This window comes from Larus michahellis, chromosome 10 (genome assembly GCF_964199755.1).
Source record: "Larus michahellis chromosome 10, bLarMic1.1, whole genome shotgun sequence".
Classification (NCBI taxonomy): Eukaryota; Metazoa; Chordata; class Aves; order Charadriiformes; family Laridae; genus Larus; species Larus michahellis.
Genome location: NC_133905.1, coordinates 7,358,298 through 7,372,960, shown reverse-complemented (window position 1 = coordinate 7,372,960; position 14,663 = coordinate 7,358,298). Strand labels below are relative to the sequence as shown.

At 46.1% G+C, this 14,663-nt stretch overlaps 1 protein-coding gene across 1 annotated transcript in view; it reads right to left on the bottom strand.

The window, feature by feature from the left end:
* Positions 1-13,603, bottom strand: part of PTPRG (protein tyrosine phosphatase receptor type G) — a 415,376-nt gene extending 401,773 nt beyond the window's left edge. The window contains exons 1-2 of the mRNA XM_074602189.1: positions 13,386-13,603; positions 13,096-13,212 (exon numbers count right to left, since the gene is read on the bottom strand). Of these exons, the coding sequence (XP_074458290.1) occupies positions 13,096-13,180 (85 nt within the window). The 5' untranslated portion in view covers positions 13,181-13,212; positions 13,386-13,603. The remainder of the gene's footprint in view (positions 1-13,095; positions 13,213-13,385) is intronic.
* Positions 13,604-14,663: the final 1,060 nt, after the last annotated feature.

Here is a 14,663-nt window from a genome sequence, read left to right as displayed (position 1 = left end):
AGAAAGCACAACTGTCAGGTAAATTAAAAACTGAAGATCAGAACAGAATTACTTAGTAAGTGAACTTGTTACTAATAGAGTGCAAATGAGACAAGCTGGAGTTGTTACCCGTTGACAGCGTGCATCTTACAAGCCTCATCTGGCTCTGCAGACACAGCCTGCACCCAAAACGCCTGACGATGTCTCCCAAATACAGAAGCAAACAGGGGAATGCAATCTCAAACTACAGAAATGAAGAGTCATTGATCAAGATAGCAATCAAAACTGTAAAGCGTGAAGGTGTAATCAAGACTACTGCAAAACTATAAGACTCCTCAGATCCAATGAAAAAAAAAAAGTTAATTTTCTTCCTAAGTTGGTTTTCACCTTGAAAGCTAATTGCTGAAAGAGAAAAGGTCACGCTGCTTAATAACATGAAATAGAGAAAGCAGTACATGCAGATAGTGTTTGACATGAGTTATTAATTACCTTTTTGACAGGGAATCTGTTTGTGCTGTAATGTATTACTCCTTGTATAGAACTATGGCTTGGGATTCACTTACGATAGGTGTCACTAGCGAGTGGACAAGTCGCTTTTACCTTACATTCCTGGAACACACTGTGCACTCATATATTTCTAAACACAGCTGGCTTCCTGGCACATAAGCATAAATTCCTGTGTGGCTTTATGCAATTAGTTAAAAAGACATGGTTTGCTGTTTTGATATCAAATTCAAGCAATTCACACGCAACCCTTAAGTTGCCGTTGAGGATGAAGGAAACGTGCTCTCCATCAGTGTCATCTAGTTACTAATTATGTTTTGTTCCTACAAAACACTGCTTTAGCAGTTTACTTAAGGGAAAAGATTCTTGCTTTGATTACCAGGGTAGCCAGATCTGCCTCTTTTTGCCCTTGGTTTGCCCTCTTCCTTGACTCATTAACATATCTGAATCGAAGCAAGTGGAAGCAAAAGAAAAGGTGAGGGAAAACTGAACCCGAGAGATTAAAGTAACAGGTAGCTCATAATACTCGGGATCTTCAAAGGGAAGTTAAACACAAACACAAAATGAGATTTAGACCATCCAAAAGGTTCTTGTATTTAGAATTAAGAACTCCGGGAACTCTTAAACATTTCTGAAATTATGAGAGGCACTGGGCAAAAATCACAACAACCCACCTGAGAAAAATATTGGCGTTCACTTTTTCAGGGACTAAAGTTTCAGCCCACACAATTTAAAACAAGATGCAGAAGAATATAAATGCTCATATAGACCCTGGCCCAGCATTGCTAGATGCCGAACTTCGCTTGATTCAGAAGAGGAAATGCTTTACCAAAAGCTGCCATGCAAGGGCCAGGTTCTCCACCACAGCATCTGGTCTACCCTTTATGGAAATGCTATTTCTTAAGACATAAACTAATTCTTCCAACTGGATAGCCGCATCAGTGACAGGAAGCCTTGCCAGTGAAAACTGAACCTTCATATGCTTCATAAGCATAGAGGACAACCATTACACAGAAATGTGTCCATCTCCATCCAGTTGGGCAGCCTGTACTGCAAACGAAAGAGGATGATTTTCTGCACCCTGTGATCAACTCACCAGAGCAGCAACACATCTCATTATGGACACTTCATCAGAGCATCACCTTTAGATATTTACTCTAATATTATGTTAGGGCTCACCATTGCTTATCTGGGAAGTACCCGCATTGCTTCAGCCTGAATTCCATGTTGAATTTGACCCAGGTTAATTGTTATTGCTGGCAAACTGCTGGCTGCGTGGTAAAAGCCAGCTGACATCATGACAAGAGCTTCTTACATGAATTTGTGTGATGTGGATATATCCAAGCCAAAGACTGAAGGCACAGAGACCCAGACTCTGCGTTTTCCACTGGAAGTCATCCCTGCAGAACACTGCCCAGATGTGCCAGGGGAAGCCTGTGCTACCCTGCCAGCGCAGGGCTCCTGGGTCAACAGCATTCACCACAGCCCCCAAGCATATGCTTCCCCTCAAGATGGTTTTAAGCTGCTTTACTTTTAATTGCCAAGTATTTTTTACTGTATTTACTTCGCAGTGATGATTTAAAATAAATGTTTATTTTTAAATCATATTTGACATTTTGTTAGGTACACTGGAAAATGAACCCATTCCTACATATGCAAAAATTAGGAATTAATGAGGTCTGGCAATTATCTTGATGGAAAGAACCAAGTGACTTAGCTGAACATAGAGGTTTACTAAAAAAAAAAGCCTCCTCTAGTAGTTAAAAAACAAACGAAATTGCTTCTTATTGATTTTAATTTAGGTTGAAACACTAGCTGTCTCTCCAACAAAGCCAGAAATGGAAACAACTATAAATGAGTACAAGATGCGATAAGATAGACAGATTCTTAGGCAATCTAGTATAGAGATGACCTCCAGTTTAGACAGTAGTTAAAATATGATATCATATGTATGGATCAATAAGTAAGTTTGCATTTGTCTCAGCTCCAAAAGCTGGAAAGCTAAGTCTTTTTTTTTTTTTAAGTTACTCTAAAATGTTGTCCAATTAAGCTATACTGGTAGGGTGTTTTGTTTTGTTTTTTTTGTTGTTGGTTTTTTTTTTTCCCTTACAGATCCTCTAGATTCTAATTTACAAATAAAATCAAGAGAAGCAATTAAATGTTAAGTACTATCAGCATGTTTCCCCAAGTGATGCACATGTGCAACAGAACAGAAGTAGTCCAATCTTGATACAGAAGGCCAGGTTACAAATTGAAACACATTTGTATTACCATTACTTGCAGGCTTCACGCTCTAGCAAGTAATAACACTGGGCATCACGCTCCCCTCCCGTGCGGAGCAAAAGCTCTTTGACCACGAGTCTCCCATCGGCTGCAGCAGCTGCAGATTCGCTTTACCCTTCCAGCCTCCAGAAGAAGCACGGACACAGAGCAGGGGCAACCGGGGGCTTAGGGGGGCACAGTATGAGCACGTGTGGCACAGAACAACACTGAATGGCCTTCTGTTGACAGCCATCTAGTCCATCACTTTAAAGGCCAGTTAAAACCTTCCTGGCAGAGCACCTAGGCATTCCTCCCGGCTCTCCGGGCAGCACATACTGCCAGGGCCTGCCTGCCTCAGACTGCACTCTGTCCTCCCAAAGCATATGAGAGCTATCAGTATTGATCAAGCACGATTAAGTTTATGGTCCTTTCAGCATGCCAGAACTTGATCCAATGGTATGACCAGTATGGATCAGGTCTTCTCAGTGGGTGTCGGTGAAGACTCTCACATTTGGAAGACTGGACTCCCCCTCTAGTCGTAAGGATCTCTACCTTCCCATCTACCTTCACAGACGCCAGCCTCTTCCCAGACAGGATATTAGCTGAGGGAGAAGGAACTGGTTTTCCTCATTTGGTGCACGGTGCAAGTTTGCTCAAAACAAACGCCTTCAAGGTGGAAAGCTAAAAGCATCCAAGGGAGGCCACCCTAATGGAAACAGGGCCACAGTAACAGAGCCGATCTTCTAAATTCTTGCGACTAGCTCAATATCCAGTCCCCTCACCTGCATCCAGCAGCAGAAGAAAATGAGGACACTACAAGAAACACTTTTTACCAAAACCAGCAGCATCATCAGTAACGCTAATGGGGTGAGGGAATGGATGGGCAAAACACACATTCCTAAGAAATCTACAGCCTCCTTGGGGTTCCTTCCAAATCATAAGTTCCCGATGAAGCTCAACTGTGAGCCACAGCAGTGTTATCACACAAGGGTGATAACTGTGACCAGAAGGTCACAGTCATGTTCTGGAGCTGTGTGAAGATTTCAGTTTACAGTGCTCAACAGAAGCCAAACCCTACGATATCCATTTTAGATAACTCCACAACAGGTACTTGGACTATTATGGGATGCAATGACTGCTGCTCCCCTAAAACCTGTTGGGCTACAAAAGGAAACGAGCAAAACCAGAACAAAAGGATGCATCTAAGAAACTAAGACTGCAGAGGACTAAAGTTCAGAGAGGGCTGTCTGTCTTTCTATTGCTAAAATTGTCATTGTAGCTGTGTTCAAGTCACATTAAGAAAAAGGAGATCCATTCCAAGAGTTTATTAAAATAAAGTTAAAACCCCTAAGAACTAGTGATCCAGGGCCCATCCACTGAGCAGCAGACTATTTTGTTCAGCACTGACCCCAATAATGATCAAGAAGTCATACTAGGCAAACAACCAACATGAGCTTTCTTGCAGTGGCAGAAAAACAGGCCACTGAAAATCCTTGGACAAACAGAAAGGGCAATAGCATCGTGCATATACGATATGAATAAAACCAGTGTTCAGTTCTGGTGTGCACCTTTCTAAAAATAAGTTGAAAAAAATTGGAGAAAAGGCAAAAAAGATTGCTACAAAAATTGCTCAAGGACTGAACAAAATCTGATAGCAAAAGGCTCGTGGAGTTCAGGTCACTAAGTTAATCAGGACATTGTAACACGGTTTTACTGTAACGTAAATATTTTCATGATAAAATATCAGAGGGCTCAGTAGAGAAAAGTGAAACACAAGACAGTTGTTAAACTGGCTGTATATTTGCAGTTCAAGCTTCACAGCTACACTGAATAATACAAACAACCACTTTTTGGGTGGTTTATTTGTTTTTGTAACTATTCAAGGAGAATTTGGGTATTGCTTCAAAATGGGCATTAAACAAATAATTGATTTTAAAAAAACCACAAACAACTGACAGCTGTTGACAGCTGTGAAAACTTCACAAATTCCTTTGCAACAGTCACAGCTTTGGTCAATAAAAATAGGTACAGCCCAACAGAACAATTCCAGGACTGACACACATGACAAGCGTCCCTCCCCAAAGCCAGAATTTTAACAGAAGCACTGGACACCTCTGCTTCACAGCAAGCAGAATCATACAAAGAAGTGGGTTTGCATTTCACCGCACAGTAAAAACCCTCCCCGAAGCATAAAACAGCATCAAAACTGTGCACCTTTGACACAAAGCCAGCCTACAGAAATACTGAAGGGAAGATGCACAGTTGTTTTTCGGAATAGTGTCACAGTGAGGGTTACGGTGCAAGTCTCACCTGGTGAAAGCTGCCACAGAAACAGTAGCATCAATCGTGCTACCACAATTTGCAGCAGCTGAGGACCTGCCATTATGCCAAGATAAAACATTATAAACTCGCACATTTTGCACCCCAGGTTTACAAAGATAACAGTGAATTAATTCGCAGTAAACAAAAGAGAATCACTTTACAATGCATAAACAATCTAGTAAGAAACAATTTTAAAAATCACAGTTTCTGAAACTGCTGTCACTGAGCCCATACTTTTAACACTTACTTAAATAGATAAAACTGCACAAAGGTGTTGCTCTGGGTACACAAACAGTTATACAGAAGCCATATAATCTGATGCAAAACCCTTGGGCAAGGAAGAAAGGAAAAATAAACAACTAATTTTAGAACCTGAACACTCCATTAGCAATTCTCACCAATTAAAATATGATGCAACTGCTGTCAACAGGCAAATTTTAGTTGTATTTTAAGCCTGGATTTAAATACAAAATACACGAGCTACTGCATAAGAATAATAAGTAAACTAGTTACAAGTAGCACGGAGGCCAACAAGAAGAAACATCTGACTGGTTCTCTCTGCCTACCTACTAACTGGCTGCAATGTCTGAGGGACTGTCATGCTGCACAAACACTCATTTCTACTTTGACTGCAGTGAATCTATACCATAACCTCCAGAAGTCTGAAAGCACTTTAGGAATCAAAATACCAATGAACGTCTATCGAAAATTTAAACCCTAAACTCACTTGTGATAGCAATGTAGATCTGTACTTAATTATTTGAAAGCTACTAGGTATCTTTATTGTCTCAACTTGGAGTTGCCAGGGAGTGGAGGGGTAGGGGAGAAGGACAGATGGACACAACAGCCTCATGCTGGAGCCCACTAAACTGACTTATATAAACTTATATAAACTAAACTGGCTTATATAAACATACACCCATCCAAAAAAAAAAAAAAAAAAAAAATCACTAAACTTGCTCTAAATAGCTCTTAGCCAAGACTTACCTATTTTGAGATGAGTATCACTAACTTCACTACCTCCTAAGATATAAAATGAGTTATTTTAAAATCCATGAGAAAAAAAATTAAAGAAAATTTAAAAAAAAAAAAAAGAAAGAGATTTTTGAGGAGAGCAGAGCATTTCTAAGCACCCCAAACTGACACAAAGGCAGGCACTGGTCTTCAGCGGTGCAGGGGTTACATCCTTGTTTTAAAGGATGGAACGAGGCCCAAAGAAAGTAACTTGCTTACTGTTTAGGATCAGCAAGGGCCAGGACAGAACTGTTTCCGTTTACCTCTGCAGTAGAAAAATCGCTTATCCAGTTCATTGGCACAAGTGATTTTCCCTTCATATGCTGCTTATTCCATGTCCACCACTTGTTACAGTGAAGTCCTAATGGACCCTGGGACAACGAACACTGCCTTTCAACCACCTTGACAAACTGACCAAGGAACTCCAGGTCTTAGACTTCAGACCGATAAAAACCAGTAACCCAAATTGTGAATGCTTTTATAGGAATAAGGAAATGGCAAGGCACTGCTTTGATTAAAGCAAGGATTATAGCATTTTTTTATGTCTGTTACAAGCCTCCTGCAAGGACAGAAGATGGAAAGAGTGAAGTGTGGGAAAACTGAACAACTAGTCGCTTTGCCTGCAAGGAGTTATCAGATAGCTTTCCTTTACTGTCAGCAGAATAAACTGACTCCCAACAGCAGAACTTTAACAGCACTCTGTCAGGAAGACAGGCACATTTTATTTCGAAAAAGAGAACAAAACAGCTGCCACAAGACCAAATAACATCCCACATTTTGCTCCTAAATGCCAATGCAGCTCTTCCGGGCTCAAGGTCTCATTCATTACATATCTGCAAGCAGAGAAAAGGATTTTTCAAAGCAGCTTTCCTAAGCTAAGCATCCAAGTCTCAAAACACCTAGATTTTCTTTAGAAAGGCCTCCATGCTATGAATGCAAAGTCCCTCAAAGCAGGCACGGGCACAGGATAAACATATTCAGGCATCACTGCAGCATTTATGCATAGAAAACTGCAACACCCACGTCAATTGAGATTTTATGTGTCAGTCCTGCTGGCAGGTGCACTATGCGGTCAAGTTTTAAGTTCTAGAAAATGGTTCATCATTATTCAAATGACTTGATAATTAAGAACGCTAGTACTTCAACTCCCAAGCAAACTTAGAGATGCATAATAAAACCACATTAAAAAAAAACAAGGCCATGTAATAACTGATTTTACTTTAACCATAGTTCACTTGAAGACTAATTCAAATTGCCATAAGGTGAGCTCATTCAGTGTAATAAAAACATATCTTACAGTGATTGCACAAACGTCTTAGTTTGCTCACTGCCCTGTGTCCTCCCTCCTCCTCCAGTCAGCTGGGGAGTTTATTCACCACCGTTTCCTTCAGCTTCCCATTAATACTGCGAGCCATCAGAGAAAAGGAGAAAAGAAGCAGGAACAGCCATACCCATGGAGTATCGCAGCATCACCACTGCTGTGCTAGCAATCGGCACCCTCGTTCATCGGTTCACTTTCTGCGTGGGAAGAGCCTCTGCTTAGGCTACGTGTATGTTGGCATAAGCCAGGAATCCATTGTGTCCTGGCAGCTGTGCCTCAACAAGACATGGTACACGGAAAGGCAAGCATTTGAAAACGTGACCAGTGTAGCCCAGGTTCATCTAAGAGTACACCTGTCCTCACTGAAGTGGGGCAATATCACCTTGGAGAGGTGTTAACAGCATTAAAACAAAGCAGCCAGTTTGACTTGCCCCCAGGCAAGTAATGTGGATGGATTTGTGTAGCCTGCAACACGAATAACATGATCATCAGCACTACCACAAGATACTGAGTAATGGAAAAATTAACAGCAACCAAGGATCATTTTTCTGTGATTTTTTTTTCTCTAAAGGTTTATTTACGCACAAATGTAAAAACTAGCTGCTTTCATCAAAAGTTATTCTCTAGTTGGGCATCTCCAGTTGGCCACACCCCAGGTTCCTCTACTAAGTATGAAAGTGTGCATTAATTTACATCTTCCTTCTCTGCTTTGCTTCCAACCCCTGCATGTCTCTACAAAGCTGATACAGGCCAGTTCTTCCTGGGAATAACTCTGGCAATCGATGAAGTCACATTCCTGTCAACCTGGTGCAAGAAGGTGCAGGTCCCCAATTTTCACTTGGAAGGAACATTGACAGGACTTTACCTCATGAAGAAGGGAAAAATTTGTAAAGATATTTAGGCACCTGAAGTAGCACGCAGTTCCCAGAAGGGATACATAAAACCTTAAATTAACCCATTTGGTGCCTATCTGCATCCTCAGACGACTCCATATCTTGTCTCTACTGATGAGTTTCCATTTCCTAAAATACTTACGAATTGTTGCTTAGAATTAAGCTTTAAGTAGCACAGCATGTAAATATAAGTAATTACAATTCCGTCAACACGCAGGAGCAAGTCTGATCTTTAAAAATGGAAGCACAGTAACTTAGACAAACAGAAATTAGTCTCATTTTTTCATGATTTCTCAGATTAAAGTTATATATTAGCTAAAGTACAGTGCTATTACTATACCCTTAGGCTTCAAAGCACATCATGCCACATGTTCATTTGGCTGCAAAAAGCAGCAACCAAATGATTAGCACTTTTTCCAAGGACAGCTGAGATTAATAGTTCGAAGTAATTTCTTTAATTTAACCATGAAACTTGAACATTGAAATTAGAGTCAACGTTAATAACATCTTATTTCAGAAAACTCCAAGTATGTTAGTCCCTGAGCACTGATCATAAGATGGATGGCGTCCTCACTGTTATCTGTCTTTTCTGTAATTGGAAACAAACCCCAACTATTAAACTTGCACAACTTGATAACAGTACAGCTTTAACAGAGTGCATGTGCATAACTTCAGACAACACTTTTTCCCTGCAAAGACTCAGAAACTGGCAGTGAAACTGTCACCCCACTGAAATCAATAGGTGTTTCTCGGTGATTTTTATGGGACCAAGCAGGACCTATTTGTTCAGCTGAGGTTCCCAGCGTGGATGCAGGAGAGACAGGTGAACGACATGACATCTCTGTGCTAGACTCACAGAAGTTCCTCACTGCTCTGACCAAGACATCCATTTTCTGAACAGGATCAAAACCCCTTCCATCCCCATTTCCTAGACAAAAAGGAGAGGAGACAGGACTTCTATTACTGCTCTCTCATCCCCTAACTCACAGGCACACAGGCAAAAACCCCCCTCAGTCTTCCAAGAGGAGCAATGTCCCCAGCCTGAATACAGGCTTTGTAGACATTGCAAACACCCCAATGTGACTGAGGGAATTCCAGTTACCCTCAAATTGCGCTCCTTTCTTTTTTGAATACTCCAAAATCCCTTCCTTCCATGATGCCTCTTTGTCCCTCCCCAACTGTGGAAGCCTCTTACTCTGGCTGCTAGTGCACACAGCTGCTGTGACTACTTGAAGACATTTGAAAGCTGTGTCCAGGCTCTGGTAACCACGAATCAGCTCCTGTAAACCTGCTAACGGATAGCAAAGCTCTCCCTTGAGTTTTCCCCCCAGAAGCGTACCAGCAAGCTCAGCTCTCACAGCCTGGGAAGGCTCATTTGACATTCTTTATTTGCAAGGACTCCATTAGCAACTTCCCGTAACATAAAGCATATTTTAAAAAGGCACTGAAAATAACGGATAATTAAAATGTAAGAAGTGTCATCTTCATAAAAGCCACAGGACTAAATAAAGTCTTGGAGGGCCCTCTCCTGTACATTCCGTATTTCTCTATGTGCACAACGCACCTTCCTCTGTAAAGTCTTTGCTAAGCAAAGCCAGTCTTCTCCGTACCTTTAAAAATATCTGAAGTAGCATTTGATTAGTACATTGAGAAAAGCTCCTAGTATATTTTTCCTCCAAGCAGAGGACATTACAGGCAAAATTAACTCTCAATTCAGAACTATGAAGACTCAAAATCCAAAACCCATTTACAGGCAGTTACCAGGTCAGCAACAATTCGATCCATTATCAAAGAGCTAATCTAGACTCAAGAAAATGACTTTCATTTATGCATCTAGCCTAAGAGAATGCTAACAATTGTCACTCCTTAGATGACAGGATTGTCACAGCAACAGCTAAGAACTGCAAAAATGTGTAGTTTTTCCTTTACAAAAAAAAAATATTTATCCTCTCTCGGATGAAAAACTACATAGTAAGGATATCATAGTAATGTTAATATTTATGTCTTACTGATTTTTGGTACTGTGAATTTAGATTAATGAGCAAACAGACCCCATGGAAACAACCTCTCTTACCTTGTCTTAGTTTGATTTATTAAGCAATGCAATTACCAGTGACAAGCCCACAGAGAAATGCACTAAACTTAACACTTCAGAAAGAGCAAAACCTTACCCACATATTTTTTGTGCAAGAATGACTCCTTCCTCTTATTGCAACCAAAGGAACAGCAACAAAAATACCTACTTAAACAGTGAAAACCTATTACAATCCTCCTAACAAAGGAATACCGCAAAGACTTATTTTCTACATGGTTCATTTATTGCTGCTGAACAAAGGAAAAAAATAGCCTTTATGTTTCTTCACAAAGTAAAGTGATTTGCAGGGGAGAAAATAGTGACCTCTCTTTCATTTAAAGAGAGCTAGATATGAAGCGGAGGGAAGAAAGATGCTTGTAAATTAACACATAAAATAACAAATACATTAATTCTCTAATCCTCTCTAGAAAATGCCATGAAAAGGTACTGAAACGTTTGTGGTAGATACTAAACAGTTAATATCTAGCCGGGATTCCCCGCCAACACAAATTCCGATGATTTGCCATTGGATGTTGTCAGCACCGATGTCCTGTTATAGTCCACTGAGATCCTCCCTGCAGCTTTCCAGCCTCGGGCATCTCTGATGTACCGGATCACAGTCTGGAGTGTCCCGTTTATCACGATGTTTCACTTACCACCCCCTTGCACGCACGCACACCAGATATTACTGCTTTTCAGAAGAAGGCATAAGAGAGTATGGCAGTCACTGAGGTCTAACACGGGAGCTCTGTACGAAAACTAAATGCATAAAAGCCCTTCTGGAAAATAGTTTGCTTTCCAAGCAAGCCCTGAGCGATGAGCAGCCCTGAAACATTCCTAAATATTACACAGACGTTTTACGGCTTCGAGACTTCACCTATATGCAGCCAATGTCCACAGACCAACTCCTCTCTGCTTGCATTCATCTTTATAGTCAAACCATAATGCAAATATTAGCTGGTTCAAACATCACTGATCTAAATCAGCAAGTCGTACAATACTGTCATATTAAACCTACATCATAGCTTGTTTTCCTAAAGCGTTCCTGGAGCCTGCCTTCTAGATGTAATTACTGTACAATATATATCAGAACCAGAGAGAAAGGCTTCATTCTGAGGGCTGAAATTGAGAAGAAATCAATACAAAGAAGATAAATGTTTCTTCAAGAGCTGCAGAGGTATTAACCCTCTCTCCAACTTATTTTCTTTTTGCTTCAAGTCATTTTACCATGTGAGAAGCTGCTGGAAAGACTGGGATACGATGGGTCTATCTGCTTATCGCCGTGTTTGGGGTTAGAAAAATAAGTATATTTTAGAAAAAGGAAAAAAAAAAGGGGGGGATGGGAAACAAAAGCAGAAGTTCCTATAAAGCTTCCACAATTTAATTCCTTCTTTTCGCACTTGCACACCTGGACGCAGCCGACAGCCCGGGCTGCATCAGGAGCCCCCAGAAAGGACAGGAGGAGTCGCGGGGCGAGGACCTCACGGGAGGACACAGGGGCTCGCTCCGCTTACATCTCACCCACCCCAGGCAGGTCACACCCCACCGCGGACCCCACTCCGCGGCCCCCCCCGCCCCATCACTGCCAGGAGCGGGGGGGAAGCCCGGGAAAAAGTACATAAATACACCACTTTTTTGGGGATGCTAAAGGCGTTTGCAGGAAGAGCCTTTCAGCCGCAGAAGGCGGGGTGCGGGACACACACGACACCCTAAAGGCAGCCGGGGGTGCTCCGCGGGGGCTGCGCGCAGGCGGGGCCCGCGCCGCGCGCCGGCGGAGGGGGGCGCGCGGCCCCGCGGGGGCGCCGGCGGGGCGACAGCGCCCCTAGCGGTCGGCCGGGGGCACGGCGGAGCCGGCGCCAGCCGGAGCCCCGCGCGGGCGCTGCGAGTTCCCCCGGGCCGGGGGCGCTCCTGTGGGAGGAAGGGGGAGGGACACGGGCACGACACACGGGGTCCCACCGCGGGGCAAGCGCCCACCCGGCCCCTGCGTTTTGGTGGGGGCGAGGGCGATGCAGAGACACAAGCCACGGGGTGCGAAAGAAAGGAGGGAGTTGCGGGGGGGGGGGGGGGGCGGGCGGAAAGCACGGTTCCCCCCGCGCCCGCGTAACGCCTCTCCCTCGGGTGTGGGGTGGTGGTTGCGGAGCGGGCGCGCAGCCCCGCGCCCCCCGCACACACACTTCCCCCCGCCCTGCCAAGGTCAGGGCGCCGGCAGGGCGAGAGACCCACGGCGGACACGAGTGGGGCGGGGAGGGCAGAGAGCCGCGCACAACTAAGTTCTTGGCGGGGGACGGGGGGCTGCAGCGAGGGAGCGGAGCGCGGAGTCCCGCTGCCCTCGGGGCGGCGGTCCCGCAGCACAAAGGGAGCCCCCCCAGGCAGCGCCGCGAAGGAAGGGCAGCGCGCACGGAGCCCCTCCGCCCGCCCCACGCCGCCGGGGGCTGCAATGCACCGGAGAGAGCGGACACGGCGGCGGGAGCGCGGAACCGAGCCCGTGCACCGCTCACGGCCCCACTCGCGGGCAGCGCTGCCCGCAGCCGGGAGGGTGCTGCGGGGCTGGGGGGAACCCAATGCTGGAGCCACCCCGTGAAAAATGGGGGCCCCTCGGCGCGACCTGGCGCATCCTCCGCGCTGGCGGGGTGCCCCGCCGGGACCCCACGGGGGTCGCGGACACGTGCGGCGGAGGCAGCGGGAACCCACACCCGCCCCCTCCACAACCGGCCACGCTCACTCACCGGGGAAGCACACCACATCATGGAGCACGGAGCTGGTGATTTTCAAGAAAAAGATCCACCAACACGGTTGCAGTAGCCTCCGCATGTCCAAAGCCGCACATCGAAAGGGGAGAGGGGCTAAAATAATTAACGCACAGGGGAGGGGGGGGGGGGGGGAAGAAAAAAAGAAAAAAAAAAACCCAAACTTGTTGAAAATAAGTTTCTCCCCGCACCCCTCTTCCTGCGGGAGAAAGCGGGGGGCTCCCGCTCGCCTCCTCAACGCGGGGTTGGGGGGGTGGGGGGAAACCCACCCCGGCACGGGGGGAGGCGGGAGGCGGCGGGGCGCGGGGTCCCCCCGCGGGGCGGCGCGGGGCGGCTCAGGCGGGCGGCGGCGGCGGGGCGCGCGGCATGCCGCGGACGGGGCGCTCAGAGCCGCCTCCGCGCACGGGCGGGCGGGCGGCGGTCAGCCGGGGCCCCGGCGCGCTCCATCCTGCCGTACAGGAAGTGGCGGGCGAGCCCGGATCCTGGCGGAGACTTTAAAGCGGGGCGAGGGAGAGGGAGAGAGGAGGGAGCGCGGCGCGGCGGCGAGGCGAAGCGGCGGCGCGCCCGGCGCCCCGGAGGCGCGCCCCCGCCGCCCTTAAAGCGGCAGCGGCGGCCGCGGGGCGCGCGCTCTCGCGTGCACGCGCCCCGCACCCGCGCCGCTGCCCCGCGCACTCTCCGCGGAGCGCGTGTCGGCGGAGGGAGGGGGCGGTTTGAGGCGGGGGGAAGCGGGCCGTTGAGCCGAGAGGTAATTCGGCGCTCGGGATTTGGGATTTTGCGCTCTTACCCGAGCGGGTTCTGCGGGAAGTTACTGGTGTCATTGTGGCGCCCTCGGTGCGTGCTGCAGGGGGACGGGGCTCGGTGTTGGGTGTCCGTGTCCCCCCTGTCGTGTGTGTTCCCCCCCCCCCAGTTATGTGCATCATTGCCAGGGGTGACCAGTCCCCTCCCCCCCCGAAATCATCTCGTTCTCCTCCGTCCCCTCGGTACTGCATATTGCCAGAGGTCCCCCACAAAATCATACCGCTTTTTTGTTGTTTAGTGCTGTGCTGCACGTTGCCAGAAACTCTCACCAAAATCCACAGCTTTTTTTGTCCCCCACTACTATGCATCATTTTGGGTGTTGGCAGAGGTGTCCCAAAAATCACACACCTTTTGTGCGTCCCCCCACCCCCCGTACTGTACTGAGTACAGTACTGATCTCCTCTACCCATTCCAAAATCACAATTTTTTCTCCCCCCAGTAATATGCATCATTCTGGGTATTGCCCGAGGTGCCCCACAAAACTGCTGTTCTTTCCCCCAGTATTGTGCATTACACGACGTATTTCCAGGGAGCCCCCTCAAAATGAGATAGTTGTCTGATATTTTTGCAGAGTCAGGTGAAGGCTGTCCCAAGGCACTCTGCATCCAAATCTTGATCCACACACATGCACCCTCCCCCCGACAGCAGTTTCTGAGTGATTGATAACTTTGCACAGGAAACAGAAGCAGAAAATGGTGTGAATTCAGGATGAAGGGATGGTGCCTTGTACTTGGCATTTCCTGGCGATT